Source organism: Scyliorhinus torazame, chromosome 4, assembly GCF_047496885.1.
Source record: "Scyliorhinus torazame isolate Kashiwa2021f chromosome 4, sScyTor2.1, whole genome shotgun sequence".
Classification (NCBI taxonomy): domain Eukaryota; kingdom Metazoa; phylum Chordata; class Chondrichthyes; order Carcharhiniformes; family Scyliorhinidae; genus Scyliorhinus; species Scyliorhinus torazame.
Window position 1 is genome coordinate 239,135,828 of NC_092710.1, and position 19,706 is coordinate 239,155,533.

Consider the following 19,706-nt stretch of genomic DNA (forward strand, 5'->3'; position numbering starts at 1 on the left):
CCCGGGACCTTTCCCGCCTGCATGCTCCTAATTCCTTTCACCACTTCTACCTCGATCTGTGCTCCCAGTCCCACCCTTTCCTGCTCTTCCACCTTGGGAAATTCCAGCCGATCCAAGAAGCCCATCATTCTCTCCCTCCCATCCGGGGGTTGAGCTTCATATAATTTTTTATAAAATGTCTTGAACACTCCATTCACTCTCTCCGCTCCCCGCTCCATCTCTCCTTCCTCATCCCTCACTCCCCCTATTTCCCTCGCTGCTCCCCTTTTCCTCAATTGGTGTGCCAGCAACCTGCTCGCCTTCTCCCCATATTCGTACTGTACACCCTGTGCCTTCCTCCATTGTGCCTCTGCAGTGCCCGTAGTCAGCAAGTCAAATTCTACATGTAGCCTTTGCCTTTCCCTGTATAGTCCCTCCTCCGGTGCTTCCGCATATTGTCTGTCCACCCTCAAAAGTTCTTGCAGCAACCGCTCCTGTTCCTTACTCTCCTGCTTCCCTTTATGTGCCCTTATTGATATCAGCTCCCCTCTAACCACCGCCTTCAACGCCTCCCAGACCACTCCCACCTGGACCTCCCCATTATCATTGAGTTCCAAGTACTTTTCAATGCACCCCCTCACCCTTAGACACACCCCCTCATCTGCCATTAGTCCCATGACCATTCTCCAGGGTGGGCGCCCTCCTGTTTCCTCCCCTATCTCCAAGTCCACCCAGTGTGGAGCGTGATCCGAAATGGCTATAGCCGTATACTCCGTTCCCCTCACCTTCGGGATCAATGCCCTACCCAGCACAAAAAAGTCTATTTGCGAGTAGACTTTATGGACATAGGAGAAAAACGAGAACTCCTTACTCCTAGGTCTGCTAAATCTCCACAGGTCTACACCTTCCATCTGCTCCATAAAATCTTTAAGTACCTTGGCTGCTGCCGGCCTCCTTCCAGTCCTGGACTTCGACCTATCCAGCCCTGGTTCCAACACCGTATTAAAATCTCCCCCCATTATCAGCTTTCCCATCTCTAGGTCCGGAATGCGTCCTAGCATCCGCCTCATAAAATTGGCATCATCCCAGTTCGGGGCATATACGTTTACCAAAACCACCGTCTCCCCCTGTAGTTTGCCACTCACCATCACGTATCTGCCCCCGTCATCCGCCACTATAGTCTTTGCCTCGAACATTACCTGCTTCCCCACTAATATAGCCACCCCCCTGTTTTTCGCATCTAGCCCCGAATGGAACACCTGCCCCACCCATCCTTTGCGTAGCCTAACCTGGTCTATCAGTTTCAGGTGCGTTTCCTGTAACATAACCACATCTGCCTTAAGTTTCTTAAGGTGTGCGAGTACCCGTGCCCTCTTTATCGGCCCGTTCAGCCCTCTCACGTTCCACGTGATCAGCCGAGTTGGGGGGCTTCCTACACCCCCCCTTGTCGATTAGCCATCACCTTTTTCCAGCTCCTCACCCGGTTCCCACGCAGCTGTATCTCCCCCAGGCGGTGCCCCCCCGCCCATCCTCCCCCATACCAGCTCTCCCCTCTCCCCAGCAGCAGCAACCCAGTAATTCCCCCCTCCCACCCCCCTCGCTAGATCCCCCGCTAGCGTAATTACTCCCCCCATGTTGCTCCCAGAAGTCAGCAAACTCTGGCCGACCTCGGCTTCCCCCCGTGACCTCGACTCGCACCGTGCGACGCCCCCTCCTTCCTGCTCCTCTATTCCCGCCATGATTATCATAGCGCGGGAACCAAGCCCGCGCTTCTCCCTTGGCCCCGCCCCCAATCGCCAACGCCCCATCTCCTCCACCTCCCCTCCTCCCCCCATCACCACTTGTGGGGGCGAGAGAAAAGTTACCACATCGCAGGATTAGTACATAAAACTCCTCTTTCCCCCCTTTTTAACCCCCCTCTTTGCCCCCCACATTCGCCCCACCACTTTGTTCAAACGTTCTTTTTAATAACCCACTCATTCCAGTTTTTCTTCCACAATAAAAGTCCACGCTTCATCCGCCGTCTCAAAGTAGTGGTGCCTCCCTCGATATGTGACCCACAGTCTTGCCGGTTGCAGCATTCCAAATTTTATCTTCTTTTTATGAAGCACCGCCTTGGCCCGATTAAAGCTCGCCCTCCTTCTCGCCACCTCCGCACTCCAGTCTTGATAAACGCGGATCACCGCGTTCACCCATTTACTGCTCCGAGTTTTCTTCGCCCATCTAAGGACCATTTCTCTATCCTTAAAACGGAGGAATCTCACCACTATGGCTCTGGGAATTTCTCCTGCTCTCGGTCCTCGCGCCATCACTCGGTATGCTCCCTCCACCTCCAACGGACCCGCCGGGGCCTCCGTTCCCATTAACGAGTGCAGCATCGTGCTCACATATGCCCCGACGTCCGCTCCCTCCACACCTTCAGGAAGACCAAGAATCCTCAGGTTGTTCCTCCTTGCGTTGTTTTCCAGTGCCTCCAACCTTTCCACACATCGTTTCTGATGTGCCTCCTGCGTCTCCGTCTTCACCACCAGGCCCTGTATGTCGTCCTCATTCTCGGCTGCCTTTGCCTTCACGACCCGAAGCTCCCGCTCCTGGGTCTTTTGTTCCTCCTTTAGCCCTTCGATCGCCTGTAGTATCGGGGCCAACAGCTCTTTCTTCATTTCCTTTTTGATCTCTTCCACACAGCATTTCAAGAACTCTTGTTGTTCAGGGCCCCATGTTAAACTGCCACCTTCCGACGCCATCTTGGTTTTTGCTTGCCTTCCTTGCTGCTGTTCTAAAGGATCCACTTCAATCCGGCCACTTTCTCCTCCTTTTTCCATCCGTATCCAGGGGGGATTCCCTTCTGGTTTACCACACAGTGTTTTTAGCCGTCAAAATTGCCGTTGGGGCTCCTATCAAGAGCCCAAAAGTCCGTTTCACCGGGAGCTGCCGAAACGTGCGACTCAGCTGGTCATCGCCGCACCCGGAAGTCGGTTGGAGTCATACCTGGCACAAAGGAAGATGGTTCCGGTGGTTGGAGATCAATCAGCTCAGCTCCAGGATATCACTGCAGGTGTTCCTCAGGGCAGTGTCCTAGACCCAACCATTGTCAGCTGCTTCATCAATGACCTCCCTTCCATCCTAAAGTCAGAAGTGGGGATGTTTGCAGATGACTGCACAATGTTCAACACCATTTGTGATTCCCCAGATAATGAGGCAGTCCATGTGCAAATGCTGCAAGATGTGGACAAGACCCAGGCTTGGGCTGGCAAGTGACATTTGTGCCACACAAGTGCCAGGCAATGACCACCTTCTGCAAGAGAGTATCTAACCATCGTCCCTTGACATTCAACGGCATTACTACCGCTGAATCCCCCACAAACAACATCCTGGGGGGGGGGGGGTTACCATTGATCAGAAACTGAACTGGACTAGCCACATTAATACTGTGGCTACCAGAGCAGGTCAAAGACTAGGAATCCTACAATGAGTAACTCACCTCCTGAGCCCCCAAAGCCTGTCCACAAGGCACAAGTCAGAGTGTAATGGAATACTCTCCACTTGCCTGAATGAGTGCAGCTCCAGCATCACTCAAGAAGCTCAACACTATCCAGGACAAAACAGCCTACACAATTGCTTCCCCTTCCACAAACATTCAAACCCTCCACTACCGACAAATAGTGGCAGCTGTGTGTACCATCTAAAAGATGCACTGCAGTAACTTGCCAAGGTGCTTCAGACAGCATCTTCCAAACTCACACCCATTACCATCTAGAACGACAAGAGTAGGAGATACCTGGGAACACCACCACCTGGAGGTTCCACTTCATATCACTCACCACCCTGACTTGGCAATATATTGCCACTGTCGCTGGGGCATAAATCCTACAATACCCTTGCTAATAGCATTGTTATGGGCGAGGCGTTTTCAGAACCCCAAAATGTATCATGGAGTTCAAACAACCTCTCCCTTTAATGGATTTGTTGCTTTTCCTAGCACACAGCTTTTCCCCCCCAGGTGAGATATTACAATTATGGACACGTGGGTTTTTAAACACAAAACACTGTTTATTCCATGAATTCAACTTAACATCTTTAAAAAAAAATTGGATCTCTTAACACCCCTGACTTCAAAGATAACTCAGAAAATATTGCAACAGTAAATAACTCCTTAAAACGTTCCTTCAAACTTCCAAGAGACTTAACACCTTTAAACAGTATCACATCAGGTTAAGGGATATATATATTTGCTGTAGAATGGCAGAGATATATTAGCTTGGGTGACTTCAGCTCCAGCACTTTGCTTTCTTCCTGCAAACTCTCTGGAAACACACAGACACACCCCAAGCTGCTTTCTCAAACCTGGCTTTCTCCCTTCAAGCACTCACAGCAAACCAAAACTTCTCAAGCTGCTGTCTCAAACTGGCTTTCTCCCTTCAAGCAGATCACAGCAAACCAGAACTTCTCAAGCTGCTGTCTCAAACTGGCTTTCTACTTTTAAACTGCTCTCAGCAAAACAACCAGGCACTTTTTAAATTGCAAAACCCAACTGCAAAACCTAAACTCCCAAAATGGCTGAACTGAGCTGAGCTCCACCCACTCTATGACATCACTGTTTTCTTAAAGGTACATTGCTTAAACATCCAGTTCTTAAAGGCACTCTCGCATGACAAGCATAGTGTGTGTACCTACACCTCAGGGAGTGCAGTGATTCAAGATGCATTGTCAAAAGGAGGGAGGGGCAGGACCTGTGAATCAGTGTAGTGTCCGCTACTTTTAAACGTCTGCCGACTCTTTATGACTGCAAGAATCTGGCCCTAAATTTCGATATGATTTTTTATACTCCATAATTAACTTTGGCTTCTCTTGTTTTTTTTTTACAGTAATTATTTTGTATATTATTACTAAGTTATATTTCTGCACATTTACATGACAACTGCGAAATTGAACATTTGTGGGAAAAATATAACAAACTTAGGAGAAAAATCTGAATGAATTCATTGCAAAGTACATGTTAAAGTTCAACCTTTACCTAGCTGACACTCCCATCCTTTGTTTAAACAGTTGTGCTATTGTAAAGGGCACCATTTTTATTTTTTTTGATTAGCTTTCTTTTTAATTAGATTTAAATCGCAAGGTACAAAATTTAAAACAAAATAAACAAATTATAGCCAAAATCAAATCACATTTTATTACATGGGATTCTTAAGTCTTAGGGGGCTGCCCACAGCAATCCCATCTTCATCTCTTCAAAGTGAGAAAATTAAACCTTGCCTGTAATATCAACGGACTATATCCTTTAATAAGTGGTACTGTTTATTGTGAGTAATTAAAGCAAATACTGCTCTTATCACAAGAGATTTCAGGATTTTTGAGCATTACATCTGTCCATTTTTATTGAAAACCAGTGATCTTGCTATGGCCTCAAATAATGTGGTATTTTCAAATTGACTGCTGGACGAAAACTAATTGGTTTAATTTTCATTCCTTTGTAGGACCACAAAAGCGATAGTGCATCATAAACACCTGTCCCCTTCAGCTTTAATTTTATTTCGAAGTGTTGAACTCACTCAATGGTCATTCTGGCGACAGATTCCAGTGTGCTATACCCTGCAGCTGTGAAGTTATCCTTGTACCGCTCCATCTTGATGGCCTCCAGCCAGTCACCTACACAGCGGAAGGATGTGAAGTCTGGAGTGTTTTGATCTAGAAGAGGATTGATTGGTCTGGAGGGTTGAGGGGAAATAATAATCATAAAAACAGCTAAAACACAAGGATTATTGCATTTATAAAGTAGTTAGAACCACAGAAAAGTTACAGTACAGAAGGAGGCCATTTAGCCCACCATGTCCGTGTCAGCCTGAGGACACCAAGGTACCCTTTCTATTACCACCTTCCTGCACCTGGTCCATAGCCCTGTTGCTTACAGCACGTAAGGTGCAGGTCCAGGTACTCTTTAAAAAAACTCAGGGCATCTGCATTCACCACCAATTCGGGTAGGTGAGTTCCCGACACCCACTACCCTCTCTGTAAAAAGGTTCTTCCTCGTGTCTCCACTACACCTTCTGCCACTTATCTTGAATCTCTGTCTCCTGGTTCTAGAATTCTCCGCCAAGGGAAACAATTTTATCCTGTCCCTCTATCTCTTCCGCTCATAATTTTGTAGACCTCAATCATGTCACCCCTCAGCCTTCTTTGTTCTGAGGAAAATAACCCCAACCTATTTAATCTCTCCTCATAGCTACACTTTTCTAGCCCTGGCAACATTCTTGTAAACCTTCTCTGCACTCTCCAGAGCAATTACGTCCTTCCTGCAATATGGTGCCCAGAAATGTGCACAATACTCCAGTTGTGGCCCACCAATATGTCATGAAATTCCAACATTGTGGTCAGGATTCTCCTGCAATCAGCGGGATGGCCCGGTACCGGTGCCAAGAATGGTGCGAACCACTCCAGCGTCGGGCAACCCAGAAGTTGCGGAATCCTCTGCACTTCTGGGGACTAGGCCGGCGCCAGAGGGGTGTGCGCCATGCCAACCGGCGCCAAAGGGCCGGCGTGGTCCCACGCATGCGCAGAACTGGCGGCGTGTTCTTGCGCATGCGCAGGGGGTTTCTTCTCCGCGCCGAAGCCCTACAGAGGCCTGCGTGGAAGGAAGGAATGCCCCCACGGCACAGGCCCGCCCGCAGATCGGTGGGCCCCGATCGCGGGCCAGGCCACCATGGCCCCCCCCCCCCCCGGGGTCAGATCCCCCGATAACCTTACCAGCCGGCCTAACAGCCAGGTCCCGCCGTGTGGAACGATGTCCATTTCACGCCGGCGGGATTGGCTGAAAACAGACGGCCGCTCGGCCCATTGGGGCCCGGAGAATTGCCGGGGGGGGCGCTGCCAACGGCCCCTGACCGGCGTGGCGGGGCGGGATTCACGCCACCCCCCGGGGATTCCCTGACCTGTATCCTTACTTTTATACTCTATACTCCTGCTAATGAAGGAGAGCATTCCATATGCTTTCTTTACAATTGTGTTTACATAGAATTTACAGTGCAGAAGGAGACCATTCGGCCCATTGAGTCTGCGCCGGCCCTTGGACAGAGCACCCCACTTAAGCCCACACTTCCAACCTATCCCCATAACCCAGTAACCCCACCTAACCTTTTTGGACACTAAGGGCAATTTAGCATGGCCAATCCACCTAACCTGCACATCTTTGGACTGTGGGAGGAAACAGGAGCACCCGGAGGAAACCCACGCAGGCACGGGGAGAACATTCAGACTCCGCACAGTGACCAAAGCCGGGAATCAAACCTGGGACCCTGGAGCTGAGAAGCAACTGTGCTACCCACTGTGCTACCTTGCTGCCCCACAGGTTAGGAACCCGTGTACACCAAGATCCCTCACTTCAACCACCCGGCTTCGTATATTTCCATTTATTGTGTACTCCTATCACTGTTTGACCTCTCTAAATATATGGGGTGGGATTCTCCGAGCCGAAATCGCGCTAGGTGCAGTGGACGGAGAATGGACGTCAGACCCGATATCGGGTCCGACGCTGCTCCCGCGATTCTCCGGTCCCCGAAGAATCGCCACCAATTGGGCGTGCGCGGTCGACACGGCGCCAGTCGGGGGCCATTGAAAAAGGCCCCCACGCCGATTCTCCCAGTGCAGCTGGCTGAGTTCCCGCCGGCGTGGTTCTCTCATGGTTCCACCCGGCGGGCACTCTGCGTGGCGGCTGCGGACTCAATCCGCAGCCACCCTGGTGGGGGGCAGGGGGATCGTTCACCGGGGTGGTGCCTCCAGTATGACCAGGCTACTGATCGGGTGCCACCGATCCTCAGGCGCATGCGATCTGGGGGGGGGGGGCCTATCTTTTTGCTGTCGCTCTGCGGTGTGTGCGCACGCGTGGATCCCCGATCGGAAGTGCAGGGCCGCGTTTCGGCAGCCAGAGCTGCGCGGAGCATTCCGGGGCCCTGCTAGCCCCCTGCAAATCGCAGAATCACCCTGGACTTACTCCAGGTAAGTCCAGAGTGATTCGTGAGCGTTTATTTGCGGGCGTGGGGAATAGCCCCATTACTGGAGAATCCCACCCCAGACCTCACACTTCTCTATGTTAAAATCCATCTGCCACTTTATCGCTCACACCACCAAGCCATCGATATTGTTTCGGAGATTATAGCTATATAGGCTACATAAGACTGGGCCAATCTTTGTGTTGTCTGCAAATTTCCCAATCGTGCCCCCCAGGTTCACGTAAAAATCGCCAATATCTAACACAGACACTCTAAGGGTCCGAACACCAAGCCCTACGGAACATATAAAGTTCACACATAAATGTCAGCACATACCAAACAGACGCATTTTCATAATTATGAATAATAGAATGAGGTGCAAACATTAAAACGCTTCAAAATATAGCCCTTTCATGGATCGATTTGTAAATCTAAGGCTAGGTATGCAAGTGAGGCATGGTGACTGCAATGATCTCAATTTTGCCTCATGATCTAGGCTGAGGAAGCGTAGGATAGCTACAATCAGCTTCTGCCAGAGTTCTTTGTTCCTGAGCACGATTCAGTAACCTGTGCTGCAGCATGTCTGGCTATTGTGAGACAAGACTGGATTTAACTTCGGTGTCCCTCCAGCTGCATTCCTGGCTCTTACTCATTAACGACCATAAGAAGAGTGACAGTTTGAGAGGTGCTGGAATCACAGACAGTACAAAAGGGGAAGGAGCGGGGTGGGAATACAGGATACAAAATCATTTAGAATAAATTAAATCTACATTGACAGGGCTAAGATTTTGCACCTCAATAAATTAATCAATGCTGCTTTAAAGAAAAACAGCGTCACAATGGTTAGCACTGCTGCCTCACAGCAGCAGGGACCCGGTTCAATTCCAACCTTGGGTGACTGTGTGTGGAGTTTGCATGCTCGCCCCGTGTCTGCGGGGTTTCCTCCGGGTGCTCTGGTTTCCTCCCACAGTCCAAAGATGTGCAGGTTAGATGGACTGGTCATGCTAAATTGTGTCCAATGATGCGGTGAGATTATGGGATAGTGTGGGGGACTGGCCTTGGAAGGGTGCTCTTTTGGAGGATGAGTGCAGACTCGATGGGCTGAATGGCCTCCCTCTGCACTGTAGAGATTCAATGATTTTATGATTATGACTTTGTAAAAAGAAATTAGTTGCATTTCCAAACAAAACTGCAGAAAGAAACTGACGAACAATCGTCAGTATATATTTGCATACTAGTTGATTTTACTGATGCAAAATTACGATCAGTCGGCATGTTAACAATGGTCTTCTCAACACGAAAGCCCCAATTTTAATCCAACTCCTCCCACGTTCATCCCCCACTGCAGGTTGGACACCAACGGACTGTAAAATCAAACAATGTGTCAGAAGATCATCTGACCCATGCCGTTCCCATTCCCACTGATCAGGTTATGGGGAAGAAAATAAAGGCTGTAAGCTTGCATTGCTTCTGAACAATGTTTCTTCTACGTTTATGGGAAGCTCCATTGTAAACATTAGGATGTAACAAGAGGCTCTACTACCCCTGGAAGCATTTTATTGCTCAACAATACTGAGGTAGTATGGTCACTTTATAAAGGTGGTAGGCCCCTCATTGGAGCAGCTGCCCAGATACCTTAAGGACAATTACATTCAATATCAACTCTGATTTCTTTCAGGTGCATTTTGGTTGCAGAATGGTGGTCCTTGACATTGTCGAGCATTACACCCATTTAACACTCATAAAACAGATGCAACTAGATCTCCTTTCTCGGTGACTAAGCTACTGAGGAGAACGAACGCTTGAACATGCCATCCGACAGTGAAAAGTCATTTTCAATCATACTCCTTCAATGTCCGCTTCTCCTTTTGTTGCCATCATTTATACTCAGTAAGTGCATTATCATGTCTAAGCTTTAGAGGGATTGGTCATGCTAAATTGCCTCTTGGTGTCCAAAGGTTAGGTGGGGGTTAAAGGGAATGGGCAGGGGATTGGGCTGAGGTAGGGTGCTCACTCGAAGGGCCGGTGCAAGCCCGATGGGCTGAATGGCCTCCTTCTGCACTGTAAGGATTCTATTATTTAGTTCAGTGTTTCGCAATAGCCATAAGCTTGGTTCCACCACCCAAGGTATGCTGTGATAGGTAAGCTAATACCTTGGTAATTATTAGACGTAACTCATTCACTGAAGGTCAACAGTGCCATTAGCTTCTCTCTCCCTCTCACTATTTGGATTCCAGTGGAACAACTTCATGTTCAAGTTTTCCTCACCTGCTGCAGGTACCGAGAGGGACCTTCAGGCTGTTTGGATTACGGATCATTTTGTCTAGGATCCCAACTATTTGATCAAACTTGGGCCTCTCACTGCGTTCCTGTTGCCAACAATCGAGCATCAGCTGGTGTAGGCCAGGTGGACAGTCCATGGGAGCAGGGAGACGATAACCCTCTTCGATAGCCTTTATAACCTAAACAGGGAAGAATTAGAAGTGAATTCATGTACGGATAAAGCAAATCCTTTCCATATTCTAATATAATTTACTGGTAGTATAATGATAAAGTACAACGCATTTACATGATAAGATATCAGAATCCCGACATGGTGAATGCAAGAACTTTCTGTTTCTTTTCAGAAAGAACTCTTGTACCATCCCTACTTCATTGGCTGATAGCAGCAGACAATGATTAAAAGTAATGGGCCATATGACAGGATTTACAGAGATTATTCCGTCAAGGAGATTATGTTGCCTTTTTGATATATTCTTTTTAAGTAGTGTATTCATTCTGAGAACCATTATGAAAGCAATCATACCAAAATCAACCTGGTTAGTGTAACCGACCCTGTATCAATAGGAATGTGACCGACCCGAGTGATCTTGAAGTTACCAAATATTTTGTCAGGCCAATCTAGCAACAGAGTTTAGAAGGGAGCTTTCAGAGAATAAAGCTTCCCACTTCATCAGCTCTTCGTTAGACTCTGAGTCTAAGTTACCTTTAACACCAAGAGCTATCACTCCAGGCGATGTTGGGTGATATTCTCCATTTTGAAAACTATTGGCTGGATTCTCCGTTTCAGCGGCTAAGTGCCGGCTGAAACGGAGAATTCGCGGGCGTTTTATGACGCCAATGTCAGCGCCGAACCCTCACCAATTTTGGGACTGGTGAGGGGCTAGCAACGGAGCCGGGTAAAACTCCCGTCTCCTGCACTGAAAATGGCCGGAGAATGCAGAGTCCGTGGCCGCGCATGGCGATGACCTGCAACGGTCGTGCCGTACATTACGCCAGCCATGCAGGGACCCGACCCACCAAATGCGACCCCACAGGTCATCCCCCACCAGCCCTCGCAGAAGTCCTCCCTCCCCTGGCCAGTGGCACGGTTCGTGGCTGAGTGTGGTGGCGCTGGACATAGTCTGCAGCCGCCACGCCAGGTCCCGACCACTCAGATCACATGTCAACCGCATGGTAGGGAACTCGGCCCATCAGGGGCGGAACATTGAGGTAGGGCTTGCCGATGATGCGGCAACGCTGTGGCGACTCAGAAACCTGTGTCAAACCAGTGCCTGATTTGCACACCTGCTGGGAGCAAAAACCAGGAAGCGATTCCCAATCATTCGCCATGCAAATTTGTGCATGACCAGGATTACGAGGAATATTGAGTGGGTGGCCCGATAGCAAGGTTCTGTGGCTGACTCCCATCCCCCACATCACAATTGAATCCCCACCACCACACACACACAGACAGTGCAATTCAGTTCCCTGCATTATGATGGAGTGCTTTTGAAGTGGTCAGCTAGAAGCTGACAGCATTTCACTCTGTTTTAAGTGGTCCAGGAGCTGGCAATAAAAAATCTTGATGTTTATACACATTGCATGATGTGGAGATGCCGGAGTTGGAATGGGGTGAGCACAGTAAGAAGTCTTACAACACCAGGTTAAAGTCCAACAGGTTTGTTTCAAATCACTAGCTTTCGGAGCACTGCTCCTTCCTCACCTGACGTTGGGGAGCAGCCCCAAGTCGTGGTCCACATTGGCACTAATGACATAGGTAGGAAAGGGGACAAGGATGTCAGGCAGGCTTTCAGGGAGCTAGGATGGAAGCTCAGAACTTGAACAAACAGTTGTTATCTCTGGGTTGTTGCCCGTGCCACGTGATAGTGAGATGAGGAATAGGGAGAGAGAGCAATTAAACACGTGGCTACAGGGATGGTGCAGGCGGGAGGGATTCAGATTTCTGGATAACTGGGGCTCTTTCTGGGGAAGGTGGGACCTCTACAGACTGGATGGTCTACATCTGAACCTGAGGGGCACAAATATCCTGGGGGGGAGATTTGTTAGTGCTCTTTGGGGGGGTTTAAACTAATGCAGCAGGGGCATGGGAACCTGGATTGTAGTTTTAGGGTAAGGGAGAATGAGAGTATAGAGGTCAGGAGCACAGATTTGACGTCGCAGGAGGGGGCCAGTGTTCAGGTAGGTGGTTTGAAGTGTGTCTACTTCAATGCCAGGAGTATACAAAATAAGGTAGGGGAACTGGCAGCATGGGTTGGTACCTGGGACTTCGATGTTGTGGCCATTTCGGAGACATGGATAGAGCAGGGACAGGAATGGATGTTGCAGGTTCCGGGGTTTAGGTGTTTTAGTAAGCTCAGAGAAGGAGGCAAAAGAGGGGGAGGTGTGGCGCTGCTAGTCAAGAGCAGTATTACGGTGGCGGAGAGGATGCTAGATGGGGACTCATCTTCCGAGGTAGTATGGGCTGAGGGTAGAAACATGAAAGGAGAGGTCACACTGTTGGGAGTCTTCTATAGGCCTCCAAATAGTTCTAGGGATGTAGAGGAAAGGATGGCGAGGATGATCCTGGATAAGAGCGAAAGTAACAGGGTAGTTATTATGGGAGACTTTAACTTTCCAAATATTGACTGGAAAAGATATAGTTCGAGTACATTAGATGGGTCGTTTTTTGTACAGTGTGTGCAGGAGGGTTTCCTGACACAATATGTTGACAGGCCAACAAGAGGCGAGGCCACGTTGGATTTGGTTTTGGGTAATGAACCAGGCCAGGTGTTGGATTTGGAGGTAGGAGAGCACTTTGGGGACAGTGACCACAATTCGGTGACATTTACGTTAATGATGGAAAGGGATAAGTATACACCGCAGGGCAAGAGTTATAGCTGGGGGAAGGGCAATTATGATGCCATTAGACGTGACTTGGAGGGGATAAGGTGGAGAAGTAGGCTGCAAGTGTTGGGCACACTGGATAAGTGGAGCTTGTTCAAGGATCAGCTACTTCGTGTTCTTGATAAGTATGTACCGGTCAGGCAGGGAGGAAGGCGTCGAGCGAGGGAACCGTGGTTTACCAAAGAAGTGGAATATCTTGTTAAGAGGAAGAAGGAGGCCTATGTGAAGATGAGGTGTGAAGTTTTAGTTGGGGCGATGGATAGTTACAAGGTAGCGAGGAAGGATCTAAAGAGAGAGCTAAGACGAGCAAGGAGGGGACATGAGAAGTATTTGGCAGGTAGGATCAAGGAAAACCCAAAAGCTTTCTATAGGTATGTCAGGAATAAGCGAATGACTAGGGAAAGAGTAGGACCAGTCAAGGACAGGGATGGGAAGTTGTGTGTGGAGTCTGAAGAGATAGGCGAGATACTAAATGAATATTTTTCGTCAGTATTCACTCAGGAAAAAGAGAATGTTGTGGAGGAGAATGCTGAGACCCAGGCTAATAGAATAGATGGCATTGAGGTACGTAGGGAAGAGGTGTTGGCAATTCTGGACAGGCTGAAAATAGATAAGTCCCCGGGTCCTGATGGGATTTATCCTAGGATTCTCTGGGAGGCCAGGGAAGAGATTGTTGGACCTTTGGCTTTGATTTTTATGTCATCATTGGCTACAGGAATAGTGCCAGAGGACTGGAGGATAGCAAATGTGGTCCCTTTGTTCAAAAAGGGGAGCAGAGACAACCCCGGCAACTATAGACCGGTGAGCCTCACGTCTGTAGTGGGTAAAGTCTTGGAGGGGATTATAAGAGACAAGATTTATAATCATCTAGATAGGAATAATATGATCAGGGATAGTCAGCATGGCTTTGTGAAGGGTAGGTCATGCCTCACAAACCTTATCGAGTTCTTTGAGAAGGTGACTGAACAGGTAGACGAGGGTAGAGCAGTTGATGTGGTGTATATGGATTTCAGCAAAGCGTTTGATAAGGTTCCCCACGGTAGGCTATTGCAGAAAATACGGAGGCTGGGGATTGAGGGTGATTTAGAGATGTGGATCAGAAATTGGCTAGCTGAAAGAAGACAGAGGGTGGTGGTTGATGGGAAATGTTCAGAATGGAGTTCAGTTACAAGTGGAGTACCACAAGGATCTGTTCTGGGGCCATTGCGGTTTGTCATTTTTATCAATTACCTAGAGGAACGCGCAGAAGGGTGGGTGAGTAAATTTGCAGACGATACTAAAGTCGGTGGCGTTGTCGATAGTGTGGAAGGATGTAGCAGGTTACAGAGGGATATAGATAAGCTGCAGAGCTGGGCTGAGATGTGGCAAATGGAGTTTAATGTAGAGAAGTGTGAGGTGATTCACTTTGGAAGGAATAATAGGTTTGCGGAATATTTGGCTAATGGTAAAGTTCTTGGAAGTGTGGATGAGCAGAGGGATCTAGGTGTCCATGTACATAGATCCCTGAAAGTTGCCACCCAGGTTGATAGGGTTGTGAAGAAGGCCTATGGAGTGTTGGCCTTTATTGGTAGAGGGATTGAGTTCCGGAGTCAGGAGGTCATGTTGCAGCTGTACAGAACTCTGGTACGGCCGCATTTGGAGTATTGCGTACAGTTCTGGTCACCACATTATAGGAAGGACGTGGAGGCTTTGGAGCGGGTGCAGAGGAGATTTACCAGGATGTTGTCTGGTATGGAGGGAAAATCTTATGAGGAAAGGCTGATGGACTTGAGGTTGTTTTCGTTGGAGAGAAGAAGGTTAAGAGGAGACTTAATAGAGGCATACAAAATGATCAGGGGGTTGGGTAGGGTGGACAGTGAGAGCCTTCTCCCGCGGATGGAAATGGCTGGCACGAGGGGACATAGCTTTAAACTGAGGGGTAATAGATATAGGACAGAGGTCAGAGGTAGGCGCAAAGAGTAGTGAGGCCGTGGAATGCCCTACCTGCTACAGTCGTGAACACGCCAACATTGAGGGCATTTAAAAGTTTATTGGATAAACATATGGATGATAAGGGCATAGTGTAGGTTAGATGGCTTTTGTTTCAGTGCAACATCGTGGGCCGAAGGGCCTGTACTGCGCTGTATCGTTCTATGTTCTAACTCTTTAGAACAATGCTTATGTCCAACATGTTTGTTTCAACTCACTGGCTTTCGGAGCAGCTAGTGATTTGAAACAAACCTGTTAGACATAAACATTGCAGTTAGAGCACTTTAGAGTTACTCAACCGTGAAGTAAGATGAATGGAACAGTGCTGACAGCTGTGTGTGTGTGGAAGTTGTCAATCACAGCAAAGTAAAATCAATATCAAAGAGAAATGAATGAATGGCTTGCAGATCACAGGTCTGAGGGGGTATAAACACAGCTGACTAGTTTTCTCTTTCAAGGAGTTGACAGGTGCGCTTCCTGTGTTTGAGCCAGCAGGTGTATTGCCCAGGCACTAAGTGTGAAAGCAGTAATTGTTTTCATTGTCTCTGTCTGGACTGCTCTCTAGCTTCCTGACAGGTCTGTCCTCTGGGGGCACTTTTCTGTGGAGTCTGTGGGCAGGGGCTCCTTATTTCCAGGGTCTCTGTGGGGGGTTTCTTTATATGGGTGGCATGATAACACAGTGGTTAGCACTGTTGCTTCACAGCGCCAGGGTCCCAGTTTTGATTCCCGCTTGGGTCACTGTCTGTGCGGAGTCTGCATGTTTTCCCCGTGTGGGTTTCTTCCGGATGCTCCGGTTTCCTCCCACAATTCCCGGAGGACATGTTTGTTAGGTGAATTGGACATTCTGAATTCTCCCTCTGTACCAGAACAGGCGCCGGAATGTGGCGACTAGATTTTCACAGTAACTTCATTGCAGTGTTAATGTGAGCTTACTTGTGACAATAATAAAGATTATTATTGTATAGGGGGTCTCTGTGGGGGGTCTCTTTATTTAGGGGGTGATTAGGGGAATCTTAATTTGAGGCTTCTCTTAGGGGTGGGTCTTTTTATTTATGGGGTCTCTGGGGCTCTCTTTATTTAGGGAGACTCTGGTGGGGGGACAGTGGCAGGGTCTGGTGGGGGTAGGGTGGGCAGGTCTTGCATTGTGGGGAGGTGTGTGGTCCTCGGATGGCCTTTGGAGCAACTCCCTTAAAGAGTTACCCCCTTGGACCACCATGAAGTCCACTGCATCAGGGTCATGTTTGTTAGGACTACATGATTACTGACCCAGAGGACGGAGAATCACACAGGCCCGGAGAATATTTTATCCGGCCCACTAAACGGATGCAAATGTGGCTCAATGACCCAATTGCGTCCTACTGCTAGCAGGGGGACGTAAACCTCGATTGTGGCGCCACAGTATCAGAAACAGATCGGCACCCCAGTTTTCTTCACAACCACTGTTTTCTCCGCCTCATCGGTAATTTCACTGCCGGCGGCACAAGATGAAGAAGTACTCTCATTATGTTTAAATTAGTATCCCCAGGGAGAAGCACTCAAACAACTAACCATGCCAATCTTCCCTAATTGTTTTAGTTCCTGAACCACTTTGAATTAAGGTCTGCTGGAGAACACTTCTAAAAAAAGTTTACACGTATCCCGCCCTTTGTAGCACAAGGTGTCCAAAAGGGGAGCAAGCCAATGTTCTACTGCTGAATGTGTTGGAAGTGGTTTTGTTTCAGGTGCATTGGGGACATCCTAGAGTGCAATTCATGAAGCAATATTCACTTATATGCGACACTGAATAAATTCTAATGTAACCACTGCACCATTCCACGTTTGAGGAAAGTCTCTGTAGCACACACAAAATGTCAGCATTACCATTGACCAGAAACTGAATTGGACCAGACACATAGTGGTAATGCCTCTGGCCAAGTAATCCATAGGCCCAAGCTAATGCTCTGGGGACATGTGTTCAAAAACCTATCTGAGTTCACTAATGTCCTTTAGGAAGCAAATCTGCAATCCTTACAGATTAGGACAGACCTACGTGTGACTCGAGACTCACTGCAGTTTGGTTGACTCTGAACAGATTCTGAAATGGCGACGCTACTCAGTTCAAGAGCAATTAAGAATGAGCAACAACACAAGAATATATAGAGAGAGATATTGTTGCAACAGCAAGTCAGAGGCTGGGAATTCAAGGTGAGTAACTCATGTCTTGACTGCCCAAAGCCTTTCTGCCACCTACAAGGCACATGCCAGGAATGTGATGGAATATTCTCCACTTGCCTGAATTTGAACAGCTCCAATAATACTCAAGAAGCTCGACGCCACCCAAGGCACAGTCTGCTTGATTGGCACTCATCCACCAACCTGTGTGCACTGTATACGATTGCCTTCCCACCAGCAAAATTAAGTAATGGGTGGGAAGGACCATGGATGAACTTCACAACCCTCTATCAATTAGGCCCTTAAGTGGCCAATTAATAACCGCTTAAGAGCATTATCCTGATGCTGGTGGTATTAACCCAGATGCAGGCGGGCCTGTCATCATACAGTGTGCATGGCAGCTAAAACCATGTGACCAGCTTGTCGCTTCTTGGGGTGGTGGTCTCTCGATCAAAAGCACTCGGTGCCTCATTGAGGGCTCAACACAGGGAAGGAGGGCCCACTGAGAGTCAACTTCCTATCCTTACTGCCACCTGAAATCACTCTCCCCACAACCCGACCCCTCAAAATTCCCCCTCGCCCCAAAATTACCTCCCTGTGGCCTGGATCACGCTACGATCCTCGGCCTCCTGTCCTTCTGGCAGCAACCACAACCTCCCCTGTGGCACTGCTGAGCATAAGAGTTGCTGGCCTCCAATTAGCCAGCAGCTCTTAGTAGGTGTGACTTACACACTAAGAGTCTTGCTTCCAGGGGAAGACCCACCGGTACCTTTGCCAGCACTTCATTGGCACATCATTTGGCATGACTTCAAGAAAACAGGTACAACCTTTACACTCCAGCTGGCAGGTGAGATCCTACATATCTCAACAAGATTCAGTCCTGTATCGTTGTTCCTTCACTGTCATGGATCAAAACTCCCTTCCTAACAGCACTGTTGGTGTACCTACACTGCATGGACTGGGCAATTAGGAATGGACAACAAATGCTGGTCTTGCCAGCGACAGCCACATCCCATGAAAGAATAAACAAACTGGCAGCATGGGGAAGGCGGATAGGTAAGATGTTTCTTTAGGGACCACCAGGAGCCCACGTAAGTTAGATGTTCTCCCATTGACTCTGTTTACTTTGGCAAGGTTAGTCCTGGAGGGCATTAGGCAACATGTTTCCGGTATATCTGCAGAGATTGTATTCCATGTATTTTCAGGTCCATGGGGTTTGGGAGGCCAATACCTAATCTGATGTCAACTCTGAAAACTGACACAAATCTGGATATGAAGAATCTTCCGGTTTTCGGAGGTTCACCGTGTAACAGCCATGAGTACTGAAGGCGAGAGAATTATGTGCCTGCTGTTGACAACAGTCTCGCAAGGTAGGGCTGCTTACTATGCTACACAAAGACTTACTTGATTTTTGTCGGTATTTCAGAAAATGTCTTTGATGTCTGTCATTTCAATCAACAAAGCTAACAATTCATGAAATGACTTGCATTTACAATGAGAAATAATTCAATTATTTTGAGAGTGTGAGCTGCATAGAATTAATTGCTGTATTTTCCTTTAGCAAAGACTAATAGGGGGCCTGACATATGGTTGGAATCTATTTACACAAGTGAATACATTGATTAAAAATCATCTTGATAGAAGTACATCTCTCCTCCCCAGATGATTCTTTCTTAAGCTTGTAGCACTCAGTATCTATAACAATTATCCTGCATTGGAATTGCAAATTGTCAACCAGTGGTTCAATAATTTTAGTCCACACACACCAGTGCAGTGCTAATTGATCCATCAATTATAAAGAGTAACTTACATCCTGATTGGACATATCCCAGTAAGGCCGTTCTCCATAGGACATTACTTCCCACATTACTATGCCATAGCTCCATACATCGCTGGCTGACGTAAACTTGCGGTACTGTATGGCCTCAGGTGCAGTCCACCGTACTGGAATTTTACCACCCTATGAGAATAAAGAACATACCATTAAAGGCTGTCAAAGTTCAATTTTATAACTGCTTTGATTTTGGGACCTTACAGTGCCACTGTTAGCTGGACTATTGCTTGTAGATACAATTGGGCATTCACGGAGATGGAAGTGTATAACTGAGCTCAGATCCCGAATTCAACTTGTTTTTTGGCAATACTTTCAAGGAATTCAATGAGGCAAGATACCCACAAAATGATTTGCTTTATTTCACAACATTTAGGCCAGAGAGGCTTTGAGTTGAAACATTTCTTGAAGAGAGCAGAATTCTGCCATGCTGGTGATGAAAACACTGAATCAATCCCAGGTCCAAAGATTGGTGCCTCCACTATTTCTGACACCTGTCTCACTGAGGCAGGGAGTATTTGTATAGTGACACATTGCAGCGGGGTCCACATGGGGAAAGATGGGAAAAATAATTTAAAAGCTGCTTCTAACTCCTGTGGTTTACAACAATAAGGAAATAGCACGGG

General features: G+C 47.9%; 1 protein-coding gene across 8 annotated transcripts in view; it reads right to left on the bottom strand.

The window, feature by feature from the left end:
* epha7 (eph receptor A7) overlaps positions 1 to 19,706 on the bottom strand; it is a 407,810-nt gene that overhangs the window by 13,303 nt on the left and 374,801 nt on the right. For all 8 annotated transcript variants that reach the window (XM_072499509.1, XM_072499504.1, XM_072499507.1 and 5 more), the window contains 3 exons: positions 19,060 to 19,209; positions 10,233 to 10,426; positions 5,532 to 5,687 (listed from right to left, as the gene is read on the bottom strand). In XM_072499509.1, coding sequence (XP_072355610.1) covers positions 5,532 to 5,687; positions 10,233 to 10,426; positions 19,060 to 19,209 — 500 coding nt within the window. The remainder of the gene's footprint in view (positions 1 to 5,531; positions 5,688 to 10,232; positions 10,427 to 19,059; positions 19,210 to 19,706) is intronic.